This window comes from Somniosus microcephalus, chromosome 11, assembly GCF_052327205.1.
Source record: "Somniosus microcephalus isolate GS21.2 chromosome 11, FLI_Smic_1.0, whole genome shotgun sequence".
NCBI classification, from domain to species: Eukaryota; Metazoa; Chordata; class Chondrichthyes; order Squaliformes; family Somniosidae; genus Somniosus; species Somniosus microcephalus.
The window spans coordinates 211,698,167-211,725,811 of NC_140997.1; the positions used below are offsets into that span (position 1 = coordinate 211,698,167).

Sequence of the window (27,645 nt, forward strand, 5' to 3'; positions counted from 1 at the left end):
TTGCCGTTGTATACAACAGGCACCCTTATTTTCCCTCTGGGGTATACTTTCTGCCCCGTATATGTCTTCAAGATAATGGATGTGTCTTTCAAAGGTATATGCGGAAATAGCCGCTCGTAATCCCGTCGACTTATGACGGTCAGAGCTGATCCTGGATCTAGCTCCATTTTAACTGGGGACCCCGCTATCGTGAGGGTAACCCAAATGGTCTGGTAATCTTCTTTGGCAATTACATTATGTAATTTGAGACAGCTTAGTCTCTTGTTTCCGGAGTCGCTATCGCTCTTCTGGTCTTCGGAGCTACTGTCCGTCATCATTTGTACCTTTCTGTACTTTTCCTTATTGATTTTTTTTTTGTCAGTGGATTTTTTGTTTCCAGATCGGCATACACGTGCAATGTGTCCCATCTTTCCGCATTGCCTGTATGCTTTGTCCTTGAACCAGCAGTCCCTCTGGTCATGGGTGGATCTACCGCAGCGATAACATCTCTCGAAACCCTGTGTCATTTCATGGGTGCCGAAGTCCTGTGGCTTTTGCTGTATCTCTGCAGCTCCTCTTGCTGCTGCTTCGTATGATACAGCCATACTGAAAGCCTTGTCCAGTGTTAAATCTTTCTCAGAAAGTAGCCTTTTCTGTGTTCCTTCACTTAGGAGACCGCAGACGAATTTGTCTCGAAGAGAATCTGCCAGTCCTGCCCCGAATTGGCAGTGCTTTGACAGCTTTCTTAATTCGGTGAGGTAATCAGCGTTACTTTCATTCTTGTGCTGATTCCTCCTGAAGAATTTGAATTGTTCCGCTATCAGCAGCGGTGTTGGGTTTAAGTGCTCCTGTAGGGTATCAACAATCTCTTTAAAATTCTTGTCCATCGGTTTGGCTGGAGTGATTAAGTTTCGTAACAGCCCATATGTCCTTGCGCCCATTAGATTTAGAAGTACCGATGCCTTTTTATCATCCTCTATTTCATTCGCTGTGCAATATACCTCCACTCTTTCCACATATGTGGTCCAATCCTCTACATTACTATCGAAAGCAGTAATATTGCCAGTCTTAGGCATCCTGGAAAAAAAAATGGCGCCTCCCGCGCTTTCCTTTCTTCCCTGCCGAGAAAAAATGGCGCCTCCCGTGCTTTCCCGCCGCTGCCGCTGCTGACAACGCTGTTCTCCGCGGTTTTTATTTATACAGATATTTTTAATAGTTGGAGACTCATTCCCGCCGGACTCTCTGGGACTTTTCCCTCCCTCTGCTTGGTCCGAACGCCGACCTGCTTTGCAGCGCTGGCCGTCTCCCGAGTGCTCCACCCTCCGTCTCTGTTTGCCTCTGTCTTCGCTGCTCGGCCCTGCTGCAGAGCCAGCCGATCGAGCCCCAGCCCGCCGCCCAGGAAGGATTATTGCAGTACCTGCCACCAGCCCGGCTAGCTGGTGAAACCAGAGTTTTTTCTTTTTTTTTCTTCGACCTTCGTCTGAGGAATCGATCTCCTTGAGGTGCTGCCGAATTGCAGGTAAGTCCGTTTCCAATTCGTCGCCACTGTTGTATCCGTGTGTTAATGGAGACACGGAATGCAGGAGCTGGTTTAACAGGTGTTTACTGAACAAAGTCTGGAGGTGAACTAAAAGATACAAGACACTATACAGGCTTATATAGCCCGAGTGGCCACTACCGGCATTACAGTACACAGGGGCTCTTAAAGGCACATACACCACAGGGCTGAAGGAGATTACAGAGATAGGGAGGGGCAAGGCCTTGGATGGATCTGAAAACAAGTGTTGGTGAAAAATAGATTCACTTAAGTCTGTCTTAAAGTAAAAGTACACAGTTTATTAACAGAATGTTCTGGGAGAAGAGCCATAGACCCCACGGTCTAGTGATCACCTTCTCACCGTTACAGTGATATCGAACTTTTAAACAGGCAAAACACTACACACAAATGTATTCACCCAATTATGTTCCCCCAGCAACAATTCTCTTGTCCTCATCCAATCACATTCCCCCAGCAACAAGGTATTGAAACTTCTTTTATACATTATAGCAAAATATTACACACAGGTGTCTTCAACCAATCACGCTCCCCCAGCAACAACTCCCCTGTCCTCACAGGAATGATATGGAACCTTCTGGAACTTTGGGCGGTTTTTAATAGTTAATTACAAAATGGGCAGTTTTGCAGCTACCAATTACTGTAACTCATCAATACACACAATTTTGATTCATCTACTTTGCATTATAGAATAGTAGAATTACATTAATACATCCAAAGGGCTTCCAGCAAATAGTTTGCAGAAGGCTACACCACTGAATAATTGTGAAATATTTAGTGTTTCCCACATTCAATAACTGTTCAACAATAATGTCAAGCACAATGGTTTTAATGGGAGCAGGCACAAACAGTTAATTCCTGCCCCGTCTTAAGCTGAGTTTGTTTTGTCTTGTGCCATTGTTTCTTATTTACAAGTTCACTTCTTACAATACATTCTTTACCTCTTTATGTTGCTGCTTTAAGCTATATAATTTTCACCCTAACACAAGGATGAGAATTTTGAAATCGAGGCGTTGCTTAACCGGGAGCCAATGTAGGTCAGTGAGCACAGGGTGATGGGTGAACGGGACTTGGTGCGAGTTAGGACACGGGCAGCCGAGTTTTGGATGACCTCAGGTTTACGTAGGGTAGAATGTGGGAGGCCAGCCAGGAGTGCGTTGGAATAGTCAAGTCTAGAGGTAACTAAGGCGTGGATGAGGGTTTCAGCAGTGGATGAGCTGAGGCAAGGGCGGAGACGGGCAATGTTACAGAGGTGGAAATCAATATCATAGATCCTTTCCAGGACTACATCGACTGTTGGTAGAACGGTGATAATTAAATGGTTAATTGATAGCTATTTTATTTTTTGCAAAATACAATAAACATATCATATATTAAATGGAAAACATCTCCATAATTAACTGGTAATAAAGCTGATCTCGACATAACAACTGGGTGACAGAATATTGGTTCCACGTAACTAAATGGGCTCTTCATGAGCTATTTATTGTTTGTTTCCCTGATTTATCCTGCACAGTTTGGTTACCACCTCTGTATAGTTGGATGGATGGCTGATATGAAGGCAGGGTATCCCACAACGCACTCAAACCCTAACTGTGGCTCCAGCAAGATTGGGATAATTGATTATGGAGTGCGAACAAATCTCAGTGAGCTATGGGACGCTTATTGCTTTAGAGAGCAAGGTAAGCAAGGAATTCAATACATTGCTTGGCTAAGTTTACTTTGTTTTTTAAGTAGAACGCCTAAATCAGTATTTTGATTTGCAAAATATTTATGGTATGCTAATGAGTTTTCTGTCATAATAGATATTCAGTGTGAGTGTAAGGAAGGCTTTGTGGGTGATGGTTATTCCTGCAATGGAAACCTTGTCGAAGTGATTTCCAGTTACTCCAATTTTTCAGTCTTTTATTCTGTAAGTAGTGTTCCTACAAAACTTTATTTGCAATGCTTTTTACAAGTGTGGTCAACAGTGCATATTATTATTTGCTGTTCCTTGTTAGAAATTGTTAGATTATGCCAATGCGACTGGAGAAGGAATGGAATTCCTAGAATTCCTGTCAGATGAGACAACCAGTGAAACTTTATTCGTTCCTTTAGACTCTGGCTTTGGAGAAAATGAGGTAAGAAATTTTGCGTTTTCCAAACATTTCCTTCCTGCTTAAAATGAACCAAATACACAATTGCTGAGGACAGAAGTAACATGGAACTTTGTTAACAATTGATTATGCTGTTAAAGAATCCATTCAAAGGTCTATACGGTTGTGAATATGTCTTCTTCAATGAGGATTAATGCTGGCAGTTGCTAATCTGTCTGCCATGACAGGTCCTTTATGTGGTTGTACAATTTTATTGGAGAGTTTGTGAGGAAACAATCTGCACTAATATAGAAATAGAACATAGGTCAATAATGGCAGAGATCCTGATGCCAGACAGACATGCGTAAAAACTAATTGCAGATTTGTTCTGAGGCTGCCTCCCTAGGCCAGTGAAGCTTGGTTTGGAAACCATAAACTAACTTAAAGCCACCATTGTTCTACACTGAGTCACTGTGCAGTAGAGACAATACTCTGGGAACGTTAAGAATCTTGGAAACCTGCACTGTTAATCATGATAAAATCAAAAGTAATTCCTGTGTAAAGGGGTTTCCCTTTTTTAGAAAAAAGTCATGATTTCCCAGCTCAAGGAGTTCATGCAATGAGTAGCCATCCAGCCAGACCAGAGAGATGCGAGGTTCGATCAATATTTTACACATTACAAAGTACAATGATAGGGTTGCTACAGGAAGGTAAAATCAACCAGGATTTTCATTCATATCTAGCATCTCCTCTTTGCACTACACACATGTGAATGTCAGATGAGAACATGATTAATCTCAGTTGTCAAAATGTTCCACTTACAGTGAATTCTTTTATGGGATGTGGGCATCACTGGCCAGCATTTATTGCCCATGAGAAGGTGGTGGTGAACCGCTGCAGTCTTATTATTGTGTTTCGTAGCAGTTTGTTACAACTGAGCGGCTTGTTAGACCATTTCAGAGGGCAGTTAAGAGTCAACCACACTGCTGTGGGTCTCAAGTCACATATAGCCCAGACCAGGTAAGGATGGCAGATTTCTTTCCCCAGAGGACATTAGTGAACCAGGTGGGTTTTTTACAACAATCCAGTAGTTTCATAGTTACCATTACTGATACTAGCTTTTTATTCCAGATTTATTTAATTAACTGCATTTAAATTCCCCAGCTGCCATGGTGGGATTTGAACTCACGCCACTGAGATCATTAGTGCTGAATTACTAGCCCAGTGACATTACCACTGTGCTACTGTTCCCAAGTGATTTGTTGCGTAGGCAAACATAGTCATTTAGCACACAGTAAGATCCCACAAATGACAATGAGATGAATGACCCATTAATCTGTTTGAGAGTGGTGGTTGAGAGAGGATTGTGAGTAAGAGCATCAGGAACACTCTCTGCTTGTCTCCAAGTAGCATGAGATCATTAACATCCACCTGTACAGACAAACAGTGCCTTAATTTAACGTATCATCTTAAAGGTGTTGTTGTTAAAGGACAGCATCACCAACAATGCAGCACTCCCTCAGTGCTGCATTGGAGTGTCAGTCTAGGCAGTGGGCTAGGGAGTAGGGCATAACCCCACAACCTTCTGACTCAAAGCATGTTACAAACTGAGTCAGTCTGACAATTATAGTTTATTGTAATTGCAGAACCTTGATGCGAGATTAACACCTAATTTCTTATTGTGTCCAGACCTTACCATGGAGGGATCTTGAAAACCACATCTCCAGGAACAATAGTTTTATTTACTATGATGAGCTGACTGATCAAACACTCATTTTATCCAGACTAGGGTATGATCTTCTCATTGTTGAAGCTGCACCTGCAAATCACACTCTGCTCAATGTAAGTAATATACCAGAGCTTTTCGATTGAAAGACAAAACTTGCTGCCCCTTTTAAAAGGTCATGCACCTTTCTAAACCTAGTAACACATTTAGACGAAACATTGCGGTGTCCTTTTTGTTTGCTACATGGTAGATTTTCAGAACATTGACAATGTGGAGCAAGGTACAGTTACCAAATAAAAGTGCAAGTACTGATTGTGAAAATCAGTGATCGTTAGTCTTGGAGGTGGGCTTGCTGGAAGGTAGTTTCCTTTTAATTGGCCTTCATCTGGACTGCACGCCTTTGCTCGTTTTACACTGTTTACATGTATATAAAGGGAAACTCGGTGAGAATTTCAGTAGTTAATTGGCAACTGAATCCTTTACTAAAAAGAAAAAGGTACACAACACCCTGGAAATCTGCAATAAAAACAGAAAATGCTGGAAATATACAGGAGGTCAGTCAGCATCTGTAAAGAGAAAAAGAACAGTGTCAGGTTTTGGGTGTAAGGCACTTTCCTAGAACTAAAAACTAAAATATAACAAAGCCTCTTTGTAGGATGGGAGAGAATAGAAAGGGGGGTGGTGGAGATAACAAAATACTCCAAAAACCATATAAATAGCGAGGATAGTGAATAGCACAGGAAAAGACCAGGCAAGACAAAAGACAAAGATTGGGGGGGGGGGGGGGGAGGGGAGGAGAAAAGATGCAGGCATTCTGAAATGAAAGCAGGAAATTCTGGAAATAGTGGGTAAATCTCTGCCAGACACACCCGAAGAGTTAACCCATCTGGATGCTGACAGACCACCCACAACCCAGCACCTAATACAGGAAACTCTCTTTTTACCGGCACCTAAATAACCGGAAACCTCTCTTAACCGGCAAAACTCAGGAGTAGGTTCAGGTAAGTTTTACTTCATATTAGTGGCCGTGTAACCGGGGTTCCTGGATCTGTGGCCATGTAACCGGGGTTCCTGCACCTGTTGCCATGCAACAGGGATGCCTGGATCTGTGGCCGTGTACGGGGCTCTCGTACCTTAGTAAGTAAACCTCTCTGTAATCCGGACTTTTTGATCAACCGGCAACACGCCGGTCCCATCGGTGCCGGATAAAAAAGAGTTTCCTGTAATATCGTTTTTAACTGGTAATTTGGCAGGTAACTGTGCCATTTTACTATATTTTGTTGAAGAGCATTCTGCTGATTCCTCGTATTACGCTTTACTTCCCTAATTGACCACATTGCCCAGTAGCATTTTACCATAATTTTCCCTGACTTTATAGTGGGCAGATTTCCCAAGAAAATAGTCCCTTGTAGGGCACAGCATTCAAAATATAATGCTTTCATTACAAGGTTATTTTACAACCCAGTAGTCTGCCCTACCTGGGATCATTTTTACTGGGAGGGTTTTCCACAACCAAATGAGAATGGAACCAGAAACAAAAAGGCAAAATGGTGCAGTTACAAGGTGACCAACGTTACCAGTGGATTTCTCCATCTTCCAGCCACACAGCTCAGAACTAATGGCAGATTCCGCCTATGAGTAAACTATAGGGCTGGTTCTGCGATCCTGTGCTCCCAGCAATGAGCCGCACTCGCAGGAAATGCATTGCAGGTGCACAGTCTGTGATTTCTGAGCTATTCATTTTAATGAACTAAAAAAAAAATCACAGGCTCTTTACTTGCAATTCCTTGCCATGTGCTTACCATGAGTGTGGCTCCCAACTGGGATCACTACATCTCAAACTGGCCTCTTACGTGTTTTAGATAGTTGTTGAATTTCAATTTTTCCCTCACTTCACTTTTGACATAATTTATGTATGTAAATTAGTAACACATTTGAAGAGATATTTGGCTGGGAATTTGCCCACATATTACCTTCCATATCCAGTAGGATAACTGCAATGCAGAAAGCAGTTTCAAACCAATTATGTTGTAAATTCAACAGGAAATTGCCAGCTGCAAATTGTAGCTTATTTTGCTACAATGTCTTCTTCTTCTTAGGCAGTCACTCGGAACCGAGGATGACTTGCTTCCACATTAAAAATGAGTTCACAGGTGACTGATGAGTCCAATGCGGGACCTACAGTCTCTGTCACAGGTGGGGCAGACGGTGGTTGAAGGGGTGGGTGGGTGGGTGGGGTGCTTGGGTTGACGTGCGCTCCTTGCGCTTGGCTTCCGCTTGCTCCCGGCGAAGAGACTCGAGGGTGTTCAGTGCCTTCCCGAATGCTTCTCCACTTTGTGCAGTCTTGGGCCAGGGATTCCCAGGTGTCAACGGGGTTGTTACACTTTTTCAAGGAGGCTTTGAGGGTGTCCTTGAAGCATTTCCTCTGCCCACCTGGGACTCTCTTGCCGTGTCAGAGCTGCGAGTAGAGCGCTTGTTTTGGGAGTCTCGTATCGGGCATGCGGACAATGTGACCCGTCCATCGGAGCTGATTGAGCGTGGTCAAAGCTTCGATGCTGGGGATGTTGACCTGAGCAAGAACACTGACATTGGTGCGCCTATCCTGCCAATGGATTTGCAGGATCTTGCGGAGGCAGCGTTGGTGGTACCTCTCCAGTGCTTTGAGGTGCCTGCTGTACATGGTCCAACCGACAATGTAACCATTATTTAAAGGCTACTTTTCTTCAGTTTAAGTGGTGATTTACAACATTTAGGCTTTGAAATTAAGAACATACAAATAAAGAACAGGAAAAGACCAGCTGGTCTATCAAGCCCATCCTGTACTGGCATGATGCAACTTCTGGACATCACCAACCCATGCAGCATCCCCCCCCCCCCCTTCCAGGAGACCACGTTGCTTGGGTGACAACCCCCAATGACCCCACAAAATCTATGCTTTTCTAAAGTAAAAAGCCCCAGCTCTCTTAGCCTATCCTGAAAGCTGAGGGCCCTTAAACTAGGTATCAATCTAATGGCTCTTCTATGAATATTCTCAGGGCTTAGATCTCCCATCACGTGAGGGGAGCAAAACTGGACTAGATGTAGCCTGACCGAGCCTTATACTGTACAGAGAAAGTATTTTTAGTTTTATATTTAATAATTCTGACAATATAACCTAACTCCCTATTTGCTTTTGCAATGGTCACACAGCACTGGTCATAGACCTTCAATGACTTGTGCAATAAAACCCCCAGGTCCTTCCTCTGCTCAGCAGCCTTGAGCACGCAACCAGGCATAGTGTATACATGCTTGGCATTGTCCCTACCTGAGTGCATCATGCTACATTTATCTATGTTAAAAGACATCCGCCAGATTCAGGCCCATTCCCCCATCACATCCAGGTCCATCTGTAATTTTTAGCATCTAAGTTTTTAAACCCGCACATATCTTTGTGTCATCTATGAACCTGTGGCTAGCTTCCCTGACACCTTCATCCAGATCATTGATAAAGATGCTGAGGAGCAATGTCCCCAAAGCTTACAGGCTCCACTTGTGACCAGCCCCACATGCAAAAACCACAGCCATTAATAACTATTTTCAGTCTGAGAATCCAACTAATTCCTTATCCAGTCCAAAAGGTGCCCTGCCAGTCCCACAAGACCTTACTTAGTAGTCTTTTACGTGGCACTTTGTCAAAAGCTTTTAGAAGGTCAAGATACACCATGCTGCTTCCAACAGCCACCAACTTTATACCTTCTTCAAAAATTCAACCAAGGTGATGACAGGACCATCTTTTCCAGAAGCCAAAGCTGAGATAAAGTCCATCTTCAATGATCATTTCTAGCAACCATGACTGAATTCAAACTAATGGGCGTATAGTTTCCTGGTTCAGACTTGTTGCCCTTTTAAATACAAGTCACTAGGAACAATCCCAGCAAGCTATTAAGTATATGAGCACGTGGCTGTCAGAGCACAGTCCCCATTTCGTTGAGACATCCGCATTTCTTTTACGTCATTAGATACAAGCATATAGGCATTTAATGTGTCCATCTGGAATTTCTCCTTTTGCTCTATCAGCGGAGGCATTAACCCATTTCACATGACTTAATGTCTCCGCTAAAGAGGAATTTTGAGCAAATGCATTGGTTGCAAGTACACACACACATCTCTGATGCTTACTATTCTGTACCTGTGCTAAATAAATACTGAATTCGCAGAGCACCGGATAGAAGGTTGTGGATGTAACATGGATCAAAGGTCTGAACTACTTTGTTGAATGAGACCACACAGTCCTCAAATATAACTTGGATTAACAGCACAGCAATAATTGTTTCACTAGCTGAAAATGAAAAGAAATAGAATCAGTAGGATATTTGACCAGCCACAGTGTTCTTTTGACAATGATTAAACGGGAAAGGAAAGTGTAGGAATCAAGCGTGTTCCCACATAAATATTCCCTGGTTGTTAGGCTTTGTGCCTAAATTTAAACATTTTTTTTTTTTTTAAAGAAATTCATTTTTTTGATGGCAGGACTGGGTACCTAGATTCTGCCATTTCAATTTGGTGGCTTCATGTTGATGATGTCTATTATAGGGAAATGAATGTGAAGCTTTCTTGCAATGCACTAACATCACTGACAATGAGCAGTGTCTGCTTCTTTTGATGTCAGCACGATTTTGGTGCTTTGTGAGAAATCTTCACACTCGTTTCTCTATAACAAACTAAATGAAATGGCAGCACTCGGCTATTTCCTTCTAATGTAAAAAAAAATACTTTTCATAAAAATTCCTAATTTTTTAAAGGCACAGAGATGAACAACCAGGCAACTTTTTCTTCCCCTTTAACTGATGCCCATATTCCCACATATCACAAGCCTAATACGATACCCTGTTTGCTCGCAACCAAAATGACGGCAGAATCATTAAAGCTTCTGTAATTATCTAATGAGGAGGAGAGAGTGCTGGTTTGTGTTAAAGTGTGCTTATAACTATTATTTCTATTCAGATATAAAATCTACTGAGTGGTTTCCAATGATAAAGCATTTTTAAAATTTATGAATTATGCACAGTTAATTTTAAGTCAGGTCAAAACTTGTTGTTTTACTTTTTCACCACAACTGGAGACGAAACTTGGGATAGAGACAGTGGTGATAGCAATAGCTCAGATTTATTTGCTGTAGTTTGAACTGGAGTCAAATTTATTGTTGAACTAACTCTACTTTCATAATGGCAGAGTTCAAAGCTTGTGAATGGCAGGCATATTTTGAAATGGGATCTGGTTGCCAGCAATGGAATTATCCATGTCATAGAGGGACCTCTAACAGCTCCTCATCCGGTAACAGCTCCTCATCCGGTAAGTGTTCCACAGGAGATTATAGATACCAGTAGGCTTCCTTCAATATTTGAAACTTTCAAGGGCTGAGTGGTTTAGATACTTCTTCCACCACCAAGACTGAGAATTAAATCCAGCCCAGACTGCTAGGTGGAAAGCTTCCCCTTGTTTATACCAAAATGGCAGGAATTCTATTTCCTAGTGGATGTGAGGCAACAACACAAGACTGGTCATAGTTCAGCACCAGTTATCAAGCTCAAACAACCTCAATTAGGTCCCAATGACTACTGTTGTCAATGGAAATATCTCAATATAGTGCAGTGGGGAGAGGCCCTTTTGGAGTCTTGAGCTAGGAGTTCAGGTACATTGCTGGGGGTTGTATGCAGAGAACTTCATCCTTCAACTAACCAGTGCTATACTAGATATGGGCTATACGTGATACCTGATAATGATACTTGAAGTTGAAAAATGTTCCATTCCACACTGCTGACATTCTTTACCTTAAACACACATCCCGCCCATTAAATGTATTGATGAGGAGAATTGTATATCAATTTCTGGCCAGAGAGTCTAGAACTAGGGGGCATAGTCTCAGGATAAGGGGTCGGCCTTTTAAGACTGAGATGAGAAGAAATTTCTTCACTCAGAGGGTTGTGAATCTTTGGAATTCTCTGGCACAAAGTGCTGTGGATGCTCAGTCATTGAGTATATTCAAGGCTGAGATAGATAGATTTTTGGACTCCAGAGGAATCGCAGGATATGGGGATCGGGCAGGAAAGTGGAGTTGAGGTTGAAGATCAGTCATGATCTTATTGAATGGTGGAGCAGGCTCGAGGGGCCGTATGGCCTACTCCTGCTCCTAATTCTTATGTTCCTATGTTCAGTTCATATAAAACTGAACCACTGTTAGTGGCCAGTAGTACACTGTGTTAATGAACTGGACCACAGACTGGAAGTCCCAGCTTTCAAACTCAGCCTCAGCTGCCACTTGCACTTGGGCCTCTTCCAGATGATGAACTGACTCAGCTGGGTCACCATCTGTAATATCAAGAGACAAGTTCGTGCTGATGGAAGGGAAGGAGTAAAGAGTCGAGGGTTCCCACTCAGATCCCACTTCTGCACTAACTATTGACTGCCCACGGAGCAGCATTGGTGGAGACTGAGAAAGTGACTTCAGTCACCCACCTGTCCCCTCACCCATGGCCAACCATACATGATCTGGGAGACTGCAATCCACAAAAAGTTACAAATTCAAATATTGACTTATTGTTGAGAAGATGCTCACTTAGGTTCCAATTGAATATTTGGGGTTTTATTCTGTTTTTACTTCTTAACCTTTACTTATTCCCAAATTGATTAAACATTTCTCGAATTCTTAATTTGATTAATCTAAATATCTCCATTAAGGTTCCTCAATTGATATTTTGAGATCTATAATTGCATCTTTAAATCTTAGTACAGGGTATATTACAAGAACTGTATCATGTAAGAAATGTGCTTTGATCCAGTAATAAGTGTGTAAATGTGCAAAGTCTTGTTGATCAGCAAACCCCCTTGTTTTACAGGTTATAGCCTCTGCAAAGTCATCCCATGTTGTCCTTGGTGCAGCGTTGTTTCTGGGAGTGGCATGTTTGATTGCTGCTATAGTTGGGTTGAGTTTCTGTTTCCGACGCAGGAGTGAGGGTTTCCACTTTCAATACTTCAAGGTATGTCAAATTAGATTGTAACTCGATCGCTTCCTAATGCTGCTTCTCCATGGGCCGTGTTGATGTATGGAATCACAGCAGCACTAGTCTGGGACAGGCTGCGAGAATACGCAGAGACTCCAGCTCTGCAATCCTGGAACTGGCACCATTCCTCAATAGTGCGATCCTTGTTTAAGCGAAACCTGTGATATTCCTTACAGCATTGCAGAGTTTCATGTGTGTTTCATGAAATGCCACATAGTTGAGTGCTGTGGGACGAATTGTCTTAAAGTTGATTCAAATTGAAATAAAAGAAACCAAATACTAGTGTGTTGTACTAGTAAGCTGCAGAGTTTTAAATGGGTGAACTCCAGAAGTAGTCCAGGCCAGACATCTGGGCTCCCAGGCCTAGGCTCTTTAGGTTTGGCTAAACCAGATGTATCCCTACTGGGAGAGAGCGTGTGCACTCCTTGGAAATCTGCGCCTTGCCCAGTAAGTAGCTGATTTGGAGACTTGATGTAAGCCAAAGCGGACCAAGGACTAGTTGAGGCAACTAGCAGAGACACATTTAAGGGGAAGCTAGATAGGAATAGGAGGATATGTTGCTGGGGTTAGATAGACAAAGAAGGGTGGGAAGTGGCTCATGTCGAGCATAAACACCGGCATGGACCAGTTGGGCCGAATGGCCTGTTTCTGTGCTGTAAATACTATGTAATACATGTCAGGTACCTGACTGACCAATAGAAAAAGTTGGGAGTTGGGAGTTGGGAGTCCTGTGTATGGCAAAGTGCATTTAAGACAAAAAAGAGAACTAGTTTTAATTTGCATCCATTTTTAGGCCTACGACGATGATGGTATGGGCCTCAGGCCGGAGGATAATCCCGCTTTGGTTTCTGTGCCAAATCCACTGTATGGTGCATATGATGCAGTGATAGATAACACCACCGAGCCTTTTGAGGTAAGTAGCAACTACATTTACACAAGGTACACCCAATGGGTTTCAATACGTGCTGTGTAGAATTTCAGATGAAAGTTAAAAGGTGCCTCGCACCCCCCCAAAAATTTAAAAGGAACATTGGTCACATTTTTCTAATTGAAGGACAACATTACAAATTTACTTGCAACTTGCTTACAACAAATAGCGAAACCAGTTCCGAATTTACTTTAGCATGGAGAAGGTCGAAGGTCTAACAAAGTAACAGTTGTTGATATATTAAATATACAGGTGGATTGTAGAAACACAGTGCTGAACAAAAATCCTCAATGCAAGGATTTGCTGATTTTTTTTTGAATTTGTATTTAAATACAGGACAATGATGAATATGGATATTATTCAGACACACAGAACATTCTACAAGACTGAGAAGCCAGGCCTCACCGCTTTTTACTATCAGCTCATACTGTGCAGTTTTAATGCAGCATTTGGCGATGATAGTAGAGTGGGGGGGGGGGGGTGGGATCACAGACTCTAAACAAATGGAATGCTCCTACTGAGGGAGAGGGCTGTACATTAGTAATGGAAGAGGAGAATCGTTGGACTTGGTGTCTGATTACTTTTCGCACTGATGTGCGCACACACTGCTGGGGTCCCCGAGGAACATGTGGCATGAACTCGAGAGTTCCATTTTCAATACATTTCTGCAATAGTCACGTGACTCTAGAAAGACTGAAAAATTATTTTTTCCATTTTCTACTAATAGTCAAAGATAACACTTTATATATATTAAAAAGTTCTGATACTCAACTTTTTTTTTACAAGTAGGTGTGTAATAAGGACATTGTAAACTTCATTTTTTTGTATATATTCCATATTTTAAAGTAAACAAATGACACTACAATTTTCATTTTCTTACATTTTTTTAAAAAGTGCATGAAGAGGGCAGTAATAACAAAGTAATAAGGCAGAAAATGGTGGAATTGCTCAGCAGGTCTGGCAGAAAAGACGACAAAAACCAGGAGTTATACTTTGAGTGGAGGCCCTTCAGTAGAACAGTTCTGATGAAGAGTATCTACCCACAATATGAGCTGACCGTTTCTGCTCGCAGATACTGATGGCCCCACTGTGTAGTTCCTGCTTTTATTTCAGATCTATAACATTTTGCAGTTTTTGTTTCTATCCTACTAACAAATACCCATTATAAAGTCCTTGTGCTCAATCTAGTTTTGAATTCTGTGTTTCAAGAACTGGAGTCTTGCTTAAAATATGAGTGGGGTAGCCTGATGAAGGTTAATGGAAATCAGATGCATTGAAGAAATATCAGGACGTGGACTTTACACAGCAATAAAGCATTGAGCAACAGATAACTCGAGATCAGGACGTGCAGGCCTCTCTCACCAATGCTTCATTTTACCAAAAACCACCAAAGGCCTGTTGTATATCATCATGTTCATACCAGACCTCAAATTCTTCACGGAAAAAAAATGAAAATAAATTGAGTTTTTATTAATATGTTTAACTGCACGAATGTTTTGTTTTCTAGGACTGAGCAATAATAATGAACAAAGGCTTCATGCCAGGTGATGTAGGTGTTATACTCTGTTAGGCCTCGGGTCACTTTAGTGTTTTACTAATGACAATTGTTGGGATTGCTGATCCATTAGAATACACCATTGCTCACTGAAGTAAAATCTTGCACCTATTAGAATGTACCACTGGGTGGCAGTGTTAGCCGTTAGCTCAAGTATTAATACTGAGTGCTATAACTTTGATACTGGTGGCGATGTATGTAATAGTGTTAGAAATCACATTACAGTGTGAAATTTGAATGCATATCGCTAACGTTTTGGAGTGGCACAATAAATGAAAATCAGGCAATTGTGTCTTTTGGAACATCAGAATTTGCAGTAGTCTTGCAGCAGTGTCCTGGTGCATTTTAAGAACATAAGATAGCACGTTTTTTTTGTAAACTGACCATGGAGTAAGAACTGACATTAATGCAACAATCTTTGAAATTCAAGAAATATTAATTCCACTGAGCACTTTCATTGTTCAACAAGCATCACTGAACTAGTCATAGATGACCTGAAGGATGAAAAGAAACAGACTTGCATTTATATAGCGCCTTTCATGACCACCGGACGTCCCAATGCGCTTTACAGTCAAGCACTTTTGAAGTGTAGTCACTGAGGATGAGCAATACACAGGAGATGGTAACTGCAGGACTGTCTCAACATTTGCCACAGTTACATGAAAGCATGTCGGCACTTATTATGAATGAGCTTTTCTAACTTAATCACCAGTTGGAGAGACCAACTTTACAGTTCACGGCTGATGTATTGTCAGTTTTTAAAATTTGGGTGGTGACTTCATCCAGCCCATCAACAGTTCATATCAGAATCAAAATGAATTCCTCAGCCCATTTTCCTAGTTTATTATTTCAGGAAGGTACAGTACATAAGGCATTACAACATTCAATATTTGAACTCTGAACTTCTAAAACATTGTTTAAAAAATTAGCTTATAAATACATGAACTAAACAAGTTAAAATCACTTTAGCCACTATGCGTGTCTAGTGTTACACGGGAGAGCTTTTGACTAACTACCAATATATAAAACAGTTCATACCACAAAATGTGCTACAGGCCCCAAACAAAACAATGTGTTGAATCTTGACAAGCCAAGATGTCAGTGTTGCGGCTCACTGGCACTTACTACGCGTGGCTTCAATTTCTCCACATTATCAACATTTGATTCATAGAACACAAAAAGTAACTAGTGAGGCATTTGAAAAACCCAAGCAACATATAGGCTGCCGTCAGCTCATCTGCGAGATAGGAACAACATCACGTGTCAAAGTTTTGCCATTGCCATTTCATGACAGGCACAGAAGCTGAAGATTACAAAATGCCACCAGCTCGACTTTGTGCAGGCTTGTTATTTATCTGCTACCCTGTTTCCAAGAGCTTCATGTCCTAAAAACCTGCATTCCTTAAAAGACTGCGTGATGAGACTGAAATTGTGAATGAGATTTTTTGCAAAAATTTTGGACGGGACTTGATTCTCAACGGGACAAGTCACGAAGACGAAGCCGTTCACCTGGGGAGGCGGAGGAAAACGTGGCTGTTGCTGATCTGCTGCTCCAATAGTCACTGAGAATCTGGGAGGTGTTGTGGGAACGGAAGAAATCAGAAATTTTACAGGATGGATTTTATATGCTAGAGAGATTTTTTTTTAAAGTCGCACAACTTTTTAAAAAAAATAGTTGGGGGAATTGGAACGAAGAAACTATTTAACAGAAGAGGTCAGAAAGGCAGCACTTCTGGACTAGCTTGCATTCGAAGCACTGCGCCCCAGAGCAGTCAGACATGGTCCACAACTGACTGAGATTGGGAGCTCGACCAGTGGTACACTGCAGGACATTGAGGGGAGCTGCAACTCACAGGTATCCCCGCCACCAAGCAGTCAGTTACAGGGAAACGTCTCCACCAACTCGGCGGCAGAGTTGCCAATCCCACACAGCAAGCAACTGATCACTGAGCTTGAAGGATGCCGGCCGTGATGATCCTCCCATCTATACCGGACACTGAATAGCTGTCCCAATCAGATGTCGCCGAGCTGCCCCCATCAGGTGGCTTTACCATTTCAGTTAAAACATTGAAATACTTCTATGGCTGTCTACATTATCCTGGGTTTAATCCTCAAGCTTTAAACAAATACAGAAAACATAAAATTCTCAGCGTGCCAAATTTCAAATTCATTGTCAATTTTATCGTTTTTGGATGTTGATACTTACTGCAGTCAATAAGCTCATAATCAAGTAGAGTATTGTTACTTTAAAAATAAATCTACAGTAGTTTTTAAGTACAGAGAAAACTAAATCCTTTCAAAGCCACGTAAAATGTATGAACTGAAAAAATAAAATGCTTCCTGCATGGTCGGCATTTCTATTTAGCCTCCTCACTCTGCTGTGGGTAAAACTTAATTTCGTGTCTGTGGTAGTTTGTGAATGAGGAGTTCAGCCTGCCTCTTGTCCTTCTGCAATGTATCAAACTTGAAGCACCAATTTTAACAGGGATGCTATTTGGATTAGAGTGGAACTCCAGTGCAATGATGTGTCCTGACACAGGCCGTTAAAATACAAGGGCCAAGAAATTGGTCTCGGGCGGTGGGGCGAAACATAGAAGATAGGAGCAGGAGTAGGCCATTCAATGCGATCATGGCTGATCATCCAAATTCAGTACCCTGTCCCTGCTTTCTCCCCATATCCCTTGATCCCTTTAGCCTTAAGAAATATATCTAACTCCTTCTTGAATATATTTAATGAATTGGCCTGCTGTGGTAGAGAATTCCACAGGTTCACCACTCTCTGGGTGAAGAAATTCCTCCTCATCTCTGTCCTAAATGGCTTACCCCTTATCCTTAGACTGTGACCCCTGGTTCTGGACTCCCCCGCCATCAGGGACATCCTTCCTGCATCTAATCTGTCTAGTCCTGTTAGAATTTTATAAGCTTCAATGAGATCCCCTCTCATTCTTCTAAACTCCAGCGAGTAGAAGCCCAATCGACCCGATCTTTCCTCATACGTCATTCCTGCCATCCCAGGTATCAGTCTGGTGAATCTTCGCTGCACTCCCTCCATGGCAAGAACGTCCTTCCAAAAATAGGGCGACCAAAACTGCACACAATACTCAAGGTGTGGTCTCACCAAGGCCCTGTACAACTGCAGCAAGACATCCTTGTTCCTGTACTCAAACCCTCTCGCTACGAAGGCCAACATACCATTTGCCTTCTTAACCGCCTGCTGCACCTGCATACTTACCTTCAGCGACTGGTGCACAAGGTCACCCAGGTCTCATTGCACTTCCCCTTCTCCCAATTTATTGCCGTTCAGATAATCTGCCTTCCTGTTTTTGCCACCAAAGTGGATAACCTCGCATTTATCCACATTATACTGCATCTGCCATGCATCCGCCCAACCTGTCCAAATCATACTGGAGTTTCTCGGCATCCTCCTCACAGTGCACACGCCCACCCAGCTTTGTGTCGTCTGCAAACTTGGAGATATTACATCTAGTTCCCTTGTCTAGATCATTAATATATATTGTGAATAGCTGGGGTCCTCGGACCGATCCCTGCGGTACCCCACTAGTCACTGCCTGCCACTCGGAAAAAGAGCCGTTTATTCCAACTCTTTGCTTCCTGTCTGCCAACCAGTTCTCTATCCAAGTCAGTAACTTGCCCCCAATCCCATGTGCCTTAACTTTACACGTTAATCTCTTATGCGGGACCTTATCGAAAGCCTTCTGAAAGTCCAAATACACCATATCCACTGGTTCTCCCTTATCTATTTTACCAGTTACATCCTCAAAAAATTCCAGTAGATTAGTTAAGCACGATTTACCTTTTGTAAATCCATGTTGACTTTGTCCGATCCCATCACTGTTTTCCAAGTGCTCTGCCGTTACATCTTTTATAATGGACTCTAGCATTTTCCCCACTACCGAAACGGGCGGTATCAGGTCGCCTGCCCGTTACACGCAACGCCGATATTCAGTTGCATTGACTGCGGTGGAATTGATCATCAGGCGCTGCGTGCAACGGGCGGCCAATCCAATACCGTCTGTTTTGCGTCACCGCCTGAGGCGAATTTCTAGGCCAAGTTCTTTACTGGACCCACGTGATGAATTCCCTATTGCTGTTGAAGCTGGACTGTGGTAAATGGGGGTGAGGGGTGCGTGAACGCTCCCTTCCTGAGGGAGGGAGACAAAAATCAAAGCATGTCAATCCATTATTGTCCTGCACTTCTAAGCGGTTGGCTTGGGGCACCACTGGCAGAAGCCTGGGAATAAGCTGCTGGCCTACCTGGCCTCTCAGATAGGGAACAGAGTGTGTGTGGCAAAATGCGGGGTAGAAGCAACAACACAGGTTAGGATTTGATTGTGATGTTTGTGTTTGCACTCGGTGCGTTGAATGATTTTGAAATTTAGTGATTGTGTAATATTCCCAACACCAACAACCCACAAACTACAAAATTGGTGGCTTCATTAACAAAGTCCAACACACAAAAAGCAGCTAAACTGGAACCTCACGTCAGAATTTGACTGGACAACTTGACAGTTAATGTGCAGATTGAACCAATGGACATGTATAAATACTATGCATTTAATCTACAAATAACCCCGAGAAAACAAAAACTTCATGTAAAGCTGAAGCTCAAAACCGTTACTAAATATAAACTATAACAGCCGAGTAGTGTTGGTAAATCTTCGATACAGATTACTACACAGAGCTTCCTCTGTAGATTAGCAGCTTTAATATAATGCAATTAGCGCACGACCGTCACATTCCAGGGATCACACCTTGTTTATGCAAAATAAACTTCAAACAAAAAAAAGGAAACGAGTCTTTTCATCCTGGTCTTTCGCCTGGAGCGTAAAACTTACCAGCAATTTACAGACCTCTAACTGACCCGAAAATTAAATTTAACAAGCAGCTTCCTGCCGGGAGTACTTAAGCAATGGCCTTAAAAGGAACCAGCCAGGTTAGCAGCTAAATACCACACTGAGCTCCACATCCCAGACTATCCATGAGCAACACCATTGTACATCCACCAGTAATAGTACAGGGATCCCATAGTTTTGTTCAATACATTGCTGTAACAAATTGACTTAGATGCTGACTAAAATGACCGGTCAGTCCACAACAGGTCAGATTAGTTACTTTAGTTGCCGCACCATACTTTTTAAACTTCCTCCAGCCTTTTTACCCCAGCTCACACACTCTGCTCTTCCGACTTGGGCAGGAGCAGGAGTCAGCCATTCGAGCCTGCTCCGCCATCCAACGAGATCATGGCTGATCTTCTGCCTCAACTCCATTCACCAGCCCTATCGCCATATCCCTTGATGCCTTTACTAGTCAGAAATCTATCGACTTCTGTTTTGAATATACCCAATGACTGGAATTCTCTACCCCAGAGGGCTGTGGAGGCTCAAAAAGATTCACCACCCTCTGAAGAAATTTCTTCTCATCTCAGTCCTGAATGGCCTACCCTTTATCCAGAGGCTGTGGCTCCTGGTTCTAGATTCCCCAGCCAAGGGAAACATTCTCCCAGCATCCACCCTATCAAGCCCTGTAATAATTTTGTATGCTTCAATGAGATCCCCCCTCATTCTTCTGAATTTAAGAGAATACAGACCTAGTTTACTCAATTCTTCCCACCCCTGCCCCTACCCTTTGCTGCAACACTGAAGGCGAGCCTTCAACCATATTGCCTCTGCAATTCCTTCTCAAACCCATCTGCCAAACTACATCTTTTGCCCAAAGCCTCCATCTTGCACTGTACCTTCAGTCAACTTCCCCAGCTCCTTCCTGGTGTCCAACCCCAGCGCCCCACCAGGTGAAGTACTTTAGGATGCCATACTATATTAAAAATGTGCTCTAATAGTGCAAGTTCTTTTCAATGTTATTTTTTTGTCACATTTCAAAACACATCAGCCTCATTGTATGTAAACTAGAAAAAACACCATTTATTTTGTTCCCCTCCAAGTCTTGCTTCACTACTATGCTTTCCTGGCCATTGGGCCCAAAGCAGGTTCATTCTCTCCTCCTCCAAACTTCCTTTCTTTCCATACACTGGGGGAAGACTTTTGGGTTGGGTGTCGAACGAGCACAATATTGGCGGCGAATGGTCAGCGCTCGTCTAACTGCGGCAGTCGGGAGGTCCGGAACACTTTCAGGTTCGGGCCTGGTTAACATTTTATCGGCGAGCTGCAGGCGACAAACGGGCGCTCCGCTGCAGCATGCCGGTCTGCCGAGGAGCAGAATAGTCCGGCTACTGCATGCAGCGGACCAGCAGGTAAGCAGTGTTGGGGAGGAAAGCCAAGACTGGCCGCCAGTGGGCTGGAGATTGTTTTTGTGGGACCCGGACTACGCCACAAAAAAAAGGAAAACAGAAAGCTTACCTTTTGGGAGAGGCCGCCAGTGGTCCCTTTGAAGATTGCTGGTTAGGCCGCCAAGCGGAACCGCCATGTGCATTGCCTGCTTCTCCCAGTTCTCCTTGAAAGCTGCAATTGGGGTCGTACCACGGGCATTGGACCCAAATTTCCATATTTAAACAGCCTCCCACCTGTTGTGGGCGGGAGTGCTGGGTCTCCATTTAAAGGCCTGCCTGAAAAGTTAATTCAGGCGGGCAAACTGCGCACAAGATCCCCACCAGATTTTCAACTGCCGGTCGTCTGTTTTTCAGGTGAGAAATGGGTGGCCGGCGGATGCAAGTCTCCCCCACCAGCTCTGCGTGGTTCCTGCCTTAGATGTTCCAGCAGAAACCATGAGCTCATAAAACTTGAAATTATGGATGCGAGACCATCTTCGACCACACATGATCAGCATGAATTGTTAAAGCAACACAGGGATCCACTGGGTTTTACAAGTACCCAAAGCTATAAGTGTGCTCTTCATTACTACACCGTACAAAGTCACCATTCACCTTTCCATCATTTAACAAGCACACCCAGAAATTTCATGTGAGCTGGTCATCATATAAATCTGCAATGTATTTTATATTTTCAAATATTATCTATATAAAACTATTACTTACTTCCCAATAAACGATGTCAAGTATCATATGCAACAGTCAAGCACAGATACCACAGCACTAATTATACAATGACACTGTGCGTTCTGCTAGAACAGTTTGAGATTCCCCGTGCACCAGCTGTACCATCAACAGCAGTTGGTTCAACCACATTGTACCATTCCAAATTGTAACAATTAACAAAACAAGAAAAAATCAAAGCTAGGGACAAAAGACCTAAAACCTGAATCACATTTGCTTGTCTTTAACACAGGGCACCTGCAAGGGAAAGGAATAAAAGTTTAAGCCAAATCAGGTATTACCGCTAACCTTACTGTACTAATCAGGTGGGTGAGTGCACCTTTCATGTGTTACCAAGGTCGTGAAGAATACTGGGCATATACAGATTACAAGGCAAGGGCCACTGGAAACCCAGGCTCACTGCAGATAAAGAATACATCAGGTGAATATGGAGAAGAGACAAACAGCTCACAGCTAGTAGTGGGCTTCTAAAGCAGCAGTCAGTTTGATTCCTTGGTGTTTAGTGTATTCATGCTCAACAGCAATAACTAAAATGCATATAGAGAGTATGCATCATAGCACTGTTACAGTACTCCAGTTTGTGTCATTCATAATCCATGTATACATAAGGTATGCGATCCAAGGTCGTCCCATCCTCTGTCGTCGAATTACAGTATGCAGACGGCGCTTGCATCTGCGCTTACTCGGAGATTGAACTCCAAACCATCGTCAACACCTTCACCGAAGCGTACGAGAGCATGGGCCTTACACTAAACATCCGCAAGACAAAAGTCCTCTACCAACCTGCCCCCGCCACACAGTACTGCCCCCCGATTATCAAAATCCATGACAAGGCCTTGGACAACGTGGACCACTTTCCATACCTCAGGAGCCTACTGTCAACAAGGGCAGACGTCGGTGACGAAGTCCAACACCGCCTTCAGTGTGCCAGTGCAGCCTTCGGTCACCCGAGGAAGAGAGTGTTTGAAGACCAGGACCTCAAACCCAGCACTAAGCTCATGGTCTACAGAGCAGCAGTGGTACCTGCCCTGCTGTATGCCTCAGAGACATGGACCATGTACAGCAGGCACCTCAAAGCACTGGAGAGGTACCACCAAAGCTGCCTCCGCAAGATCCTGCAAATCCATTGGCAGGAGGCGCACCAACGTCAGTGTTCTTGCTCAGGCCAACATCCCCAGCATCGAAGCTTTGACCACGCTCAATCAGCTCCGATGGATGGGTCACATCGTCCGCATACCCGATACGAGACTCCCAAAACAAGCGCTCTACTCGGAGCTCCGGCACAGCAAGAAAGCCCCAGGTGGGCAGAGGAAACGCTTCAAGGACACCCTCAAAGCCTCCTTGAAAAAAAGTGTAACATCCCCATCGACACCTGGGAATCCCTGGCCCAAGACTGCACAAAGTGGAGGATAAGCATCCGGGAAGGCGCCGAACACCTCGAGTCTCTTCGTAGGGAGCAAGCGGGAGGCAAGTGCAGGCAGCGCAAGGAGCGCACGTCAACCCAAGCACCCCACCCACCTGCCCCTTCAACCACCGTCTGCCCCACCTGTGACAGAGACTGTAGGTCCCGCATTGGACTCATCAGTCACCTGCAAACTCATTTTTAATGTGGAAGCAAGTCATCCTCGGTTCCGAGGGACTGCCTAAGAAGAAGAAGATACATAAATGTTTTGTAACCGCCTCCACTGAATTTGAAGGAAAGTTGAATAGCTTAAACTCTGGAGCAGAAGTTATATAGAAAACTAGTTATGTGTGTTGGGATCCAAAGGGTCAGTCAGTCTTGCATAGTAATAGGACATGCCTGCAGCTACTATGGATAATAAGTACCTTGTGTAAGATTTACTGACTAAAAATATTTTCAAGATTGTTGCTCATAAAGAGCAACTACGTCTGATGGTTTGCAGGCAATGGAATTTCCAATATTACCATCTTGGCTGTTAACTTCTCTTCTACCCATCTCTCTTCTACCCATCAACAGTCTGGATGTACGGAAGTGTTCTTTGTCACTTCTCGGCGATCACTCTGTGCGACCACTAATTTTAAACGTGTTCGATACAGTTCATAAAATACTGTCAGAAAATGTGGTAGATACAATTTGACCTATTTTACATAGAAACATAGAAGATAGGAGCAGGAGTAGGCCATTCGGCCCCTCGAGCCTGCTCCGCCATTTAATGAGATCATGGCTGATCATCCAAATTCAGTACCCTGTCCCTGCTTTCTCCCCATATCCCTTGATCCCTTTAGCCTTAAGAAATATATCTAACTCCTTCTTGAATATATTTCATGAATTGATCTCAACTGCCTTCTGTGGTAGAGAATTCCACGGGTTCACCACTCTCGGTGAAGAAATTCCTTCTCATCTCTGTCCTAAATGGCTTACCCCTTATCTTTAGACTGTGATCCCTGGTTCTGGACTCGCCCGCCATTGGGAACATCCTTCCTGCATCTAGTCTGTCTAGTCCTGTTAGAATTTTATAAGTTTCAATGAGATCCCTTCTCATTCTTCTAAACTCCAGCGAGTATAAGCCCAATCGACCCAATCTCTCCTCATACGTCATTCCTGCCATCCCAGGCATCAGTCTGGTGAATCTTCGCTGCACTCCCTCCATGGCAAGCACATCCTTCCTCAGATAAGGCGACCAAAACTGCACACAATACTCAAGGTGTGGTCTCACCAAGGCCCTGTACAACTGCAGCAAGACATCCTTGCTGCTGTACTCGAATCCTCTCGCTACGAAGGCCAACATACCGTTTGCCTTCTTAACCGCCTGCTGCACCTGAATGCTTACCTTCAGCAACTGGTGCACAAGGACACCCAGGTCTCGTTGCACTTCCCCTTCTCCCAATCTATTGCCATTCAGATAATAATCTGCCTTCCTGTTTTTGCCACCAAAGTGGATAACCTCGCATTTATCCACATTATACTGCATCTGCCATGCATCTGCCCAATCACCCAACCTGTCCAAATCATACTGGAGTTTCTCTGCATCCTCCTCACAGCACACACGCCCACCCAGTTTTGTGTCGTCTGCAAACTTGGAGATATTACATCTAGTTCCCTCGTCTAGATCATTAATATAACATTGTGAATAGCTGGGGTCCTAGCACCGATCCCTGCAGTACCCCACTAGTCATTGCCTGCCACTCGGAAAAAGACCCGTTTATTCCAACTCTTTGCTTCCTGTCTGCCAACCAACCAGTCAGTACCTTACCCCCAATCCCATGTGCTTTAACTTTACACGCTAATCTCTTATGCGGGACCTTATCGAAAGCTTTCTGAAAGTCCAAATACACCACATCCACTGGTTCTCCCTTATCTATTCTACCAGTTACATCCTCAAAAAATTCCAGTAGATTAGTCAAGCACGATTTACCTTTTGTAAATTCATGTTGACTTTGTCCGATCCGGTCACTGTTTTCCAAGTGCTCTGCTATTACATCTTTTATAATGGACTCCAGCATTTTCCCCACTACCGATGTCAGGCTTACCGGTCTATAATTCCCCGTTTTCTCCACCTTTTTTGAATAGTGGGGTAACATTAGCTACCCTCTAATCCATGGGAACTGTTCCAGAGTCTAAAGAATTTTGGAAGATGACCAGCAATGCATCTACTATTTCTAGGGCCACTTCCTGAAGTACCCTAGGATGTAGATTATCAGGCCCTGGGGATTTATTGGTCTTCAATCTTGTCAATTTCCCTAACACCATTTCTGTTAATGTCTTAAAGCCAGTTTCTAAATTGTTAGGAAACTCGATTTAGAGAATTATATGTATTGCAGGTAAAAAAGTTAGACACTATTCCTTTCAAAACAATGTTTTTTACTTACCGTTTCTTAGAGTAGTATATCCAGATCTGATTGTTGAGTGGGCAAGTGCACTGTACAATATTGAGGCTCCACTTTCCATCACTGGCCTGTGCAGAGTTAGCCAATCTCAGCTGGGGTGACAGCGAGAGGAGCTGCATTTGGCCCTACTCTACTTTGACTTATACGAGGAAAAAAAAAGAAAAAAGCCAAGGTAACTGAGCGCCACCCAACAATCCCGGCTGTAATTACATGCAAATGTGCGTAGGTGAGGATAGGGATATTCTGTGATATTCTCTTACGGTTGACAGTCACTTTCCTGGCTCACGCACTTGAAGAACGGTTCTTCTTAGGCAGTCCCTCGGAACCGAAGATGACTTGCTTCCACATTAAAAATGAGTTCGCAGGTGACTGATGAGTCCAATGCGAGACCTACAGTCTCTGTCACTGGTGGGGCAGACGGTGGTTGAAGGGGCGGGGTGCTTGGGTTGACGTGTGCTCCTTGCGCTGCCTGCGAGCTCCCGGGCAACGATAGCAGTACAGCGTTCCGGTCTGTCACTGTTGGGGTTGTCCATGAGGGTCCTGACATTCCAGGTCCCGAACTTCATTTTAAAGGGTGGAAGATGCCTGTGCGCGAATTCTTTTAACGTGGGGTGGCCGTTGCACACCAGCTACCACACGGGCTTGACAGAGCACGGTCTTGGTCCAATGGCAAGGGGATCCAAGACGATTGGAGACCAGGCTCTGCTACTTGAACAAGGCCACTGCTGCCAATGGGACAGGACACTGGCACAAGTCACGACCTCCAGGAGAGCAGGGGTGAGGATAGAGACATCACAGGGAAAATGAGAGAAAGGAATAAAAAAAGGTGTACCCAGGTCACAATATAGGAAAGAAATGAGTGGTAGAAATCAGCTAATTCTATATATGGAAAAAAAAATTAAAATTGCTGTTAAATATGACTGAATACAGAATGAAAACATTTGATTATTCCTTCCTAAACACAAGAAAGTAATATAGAGTCAGAGTTTTACAGCACAGAAAGAGGCCCTTCGGCCCATCGTGTCTGCGCCGCCCATCCATCCCTGTCCAGTCTAATCCCATTTTCCAGCATTTGGTCCATAGCCTTGTATGCAATGGCATTTCAAGTGCTCATCCAAATGCTTCTTGAATGTTGTGAGGGTTCCTGCCTCTACCACCCTTTTAGGCATTGAGTTCCACATTCCAACCACCCTCTGGGTGAAAAAGTTCCTCCTCAAATCCCCTCTAAATCTCCTGCCCCTTACCCTGAATCTATGCCCCCTTGTTATTGACCCCCCTACTAAGGGGAAAAGTTCCTCTTTGTCTACCCTATCTATGCCCCTCATCATTTTGTACACCTCAATCAGGTCCCCCCTCAGCCTTCTTTGCTCCAAGGAAAACAACCCCAGCCTGTTTAGTCTTTCTACATAGCTGAGGCGCTCCATCCCAGGTAACATCCTGGTGAATCTTCTCTGCACCCTCTCCAAAGCAATCACATCCTTCCTATTGCGAGGCGACCAGAACTGCACACAGTACTCCAGCTGTGGCCTCACCAGCGTTTTGTACAGCTCCATCATAACCTCCCTGCTCTTATATTCTATGCCTCGGCTAATGAAGGCAAGTATCCCATATGCCTTTTTAACCACCTTATCTACCTGTTCCGCTGCCTTCAGGGATCTATGTACATGTACACCAAGGTCCCTCTGACCCTCTGTACTTCCTAGGGTCCTACCACTCATTGTGTATTCCCTTGCCTTATTTGTCCGTCCAAAATGCATCACCTCGCACTTTTCAGGGTTAAATTCCATTTGCCACTTTTCCGCCCATCTGACCAACCCGTTTATATCGTCCTGTAGCCTGAGGCTTTCCTCCTCGCAATTTACCACCCCACCAATTTTCGTGTCATCTGCGAACTTACTGATCATACCTTTT

The 27,645-nt window shown here is 43.6% G+C and overlaps 1 protein-coding gene across 1 annotated transcript in view; it reads left to right on the forward strand.

Moving 5' to 3' along the window:
* stab1 (stabilin 1) overlaps positions 1 to 14,779 on the forward strand; it is a 298,755-nt gene extending 283,976 nt beyond the window's left edge. The window contains exons 62-69 of the mRNA XM_086001826.1: positions 3,051 to 3,216; positions 3,340 to 3,446; positions 3,535 to 3,654; positions 5,299 to 5,451; positions 10,547 to 10,666; positions 12,211 to 12,351; positions 13,169 to 13,288; positions 13,640 to 14,779. Coding sequence (XP_085857952.1) covers positions 3,051 to 3,216; positions 3,340 to 3,446; positions 3,535 to 3,654; positions 5,299 to 5,451; positions 10,547 to 10,666; positions 12,211 to 12,351; positions 13,169 to 13,288; positions 13,640 to 13,693 — 981 coding nt within the window. The 3' untranslated portion in view covers positions 13,694 to 14,779. The remainder of the gene's footprint in view (positions 1 to 3,050; positions 3,217 to 3,339; positions 3,447 to 3,534; positions 3,655 to 5,298; positions 5,452 to 10,546; positions 10,667 to 12,210; positions 12,352 to 13,168; positions 13,289 to 13,639) is intronic.
* The last annotated feature ends 12,866 nt before the right edge of the window (positions 14,780 to 27,645 follow it).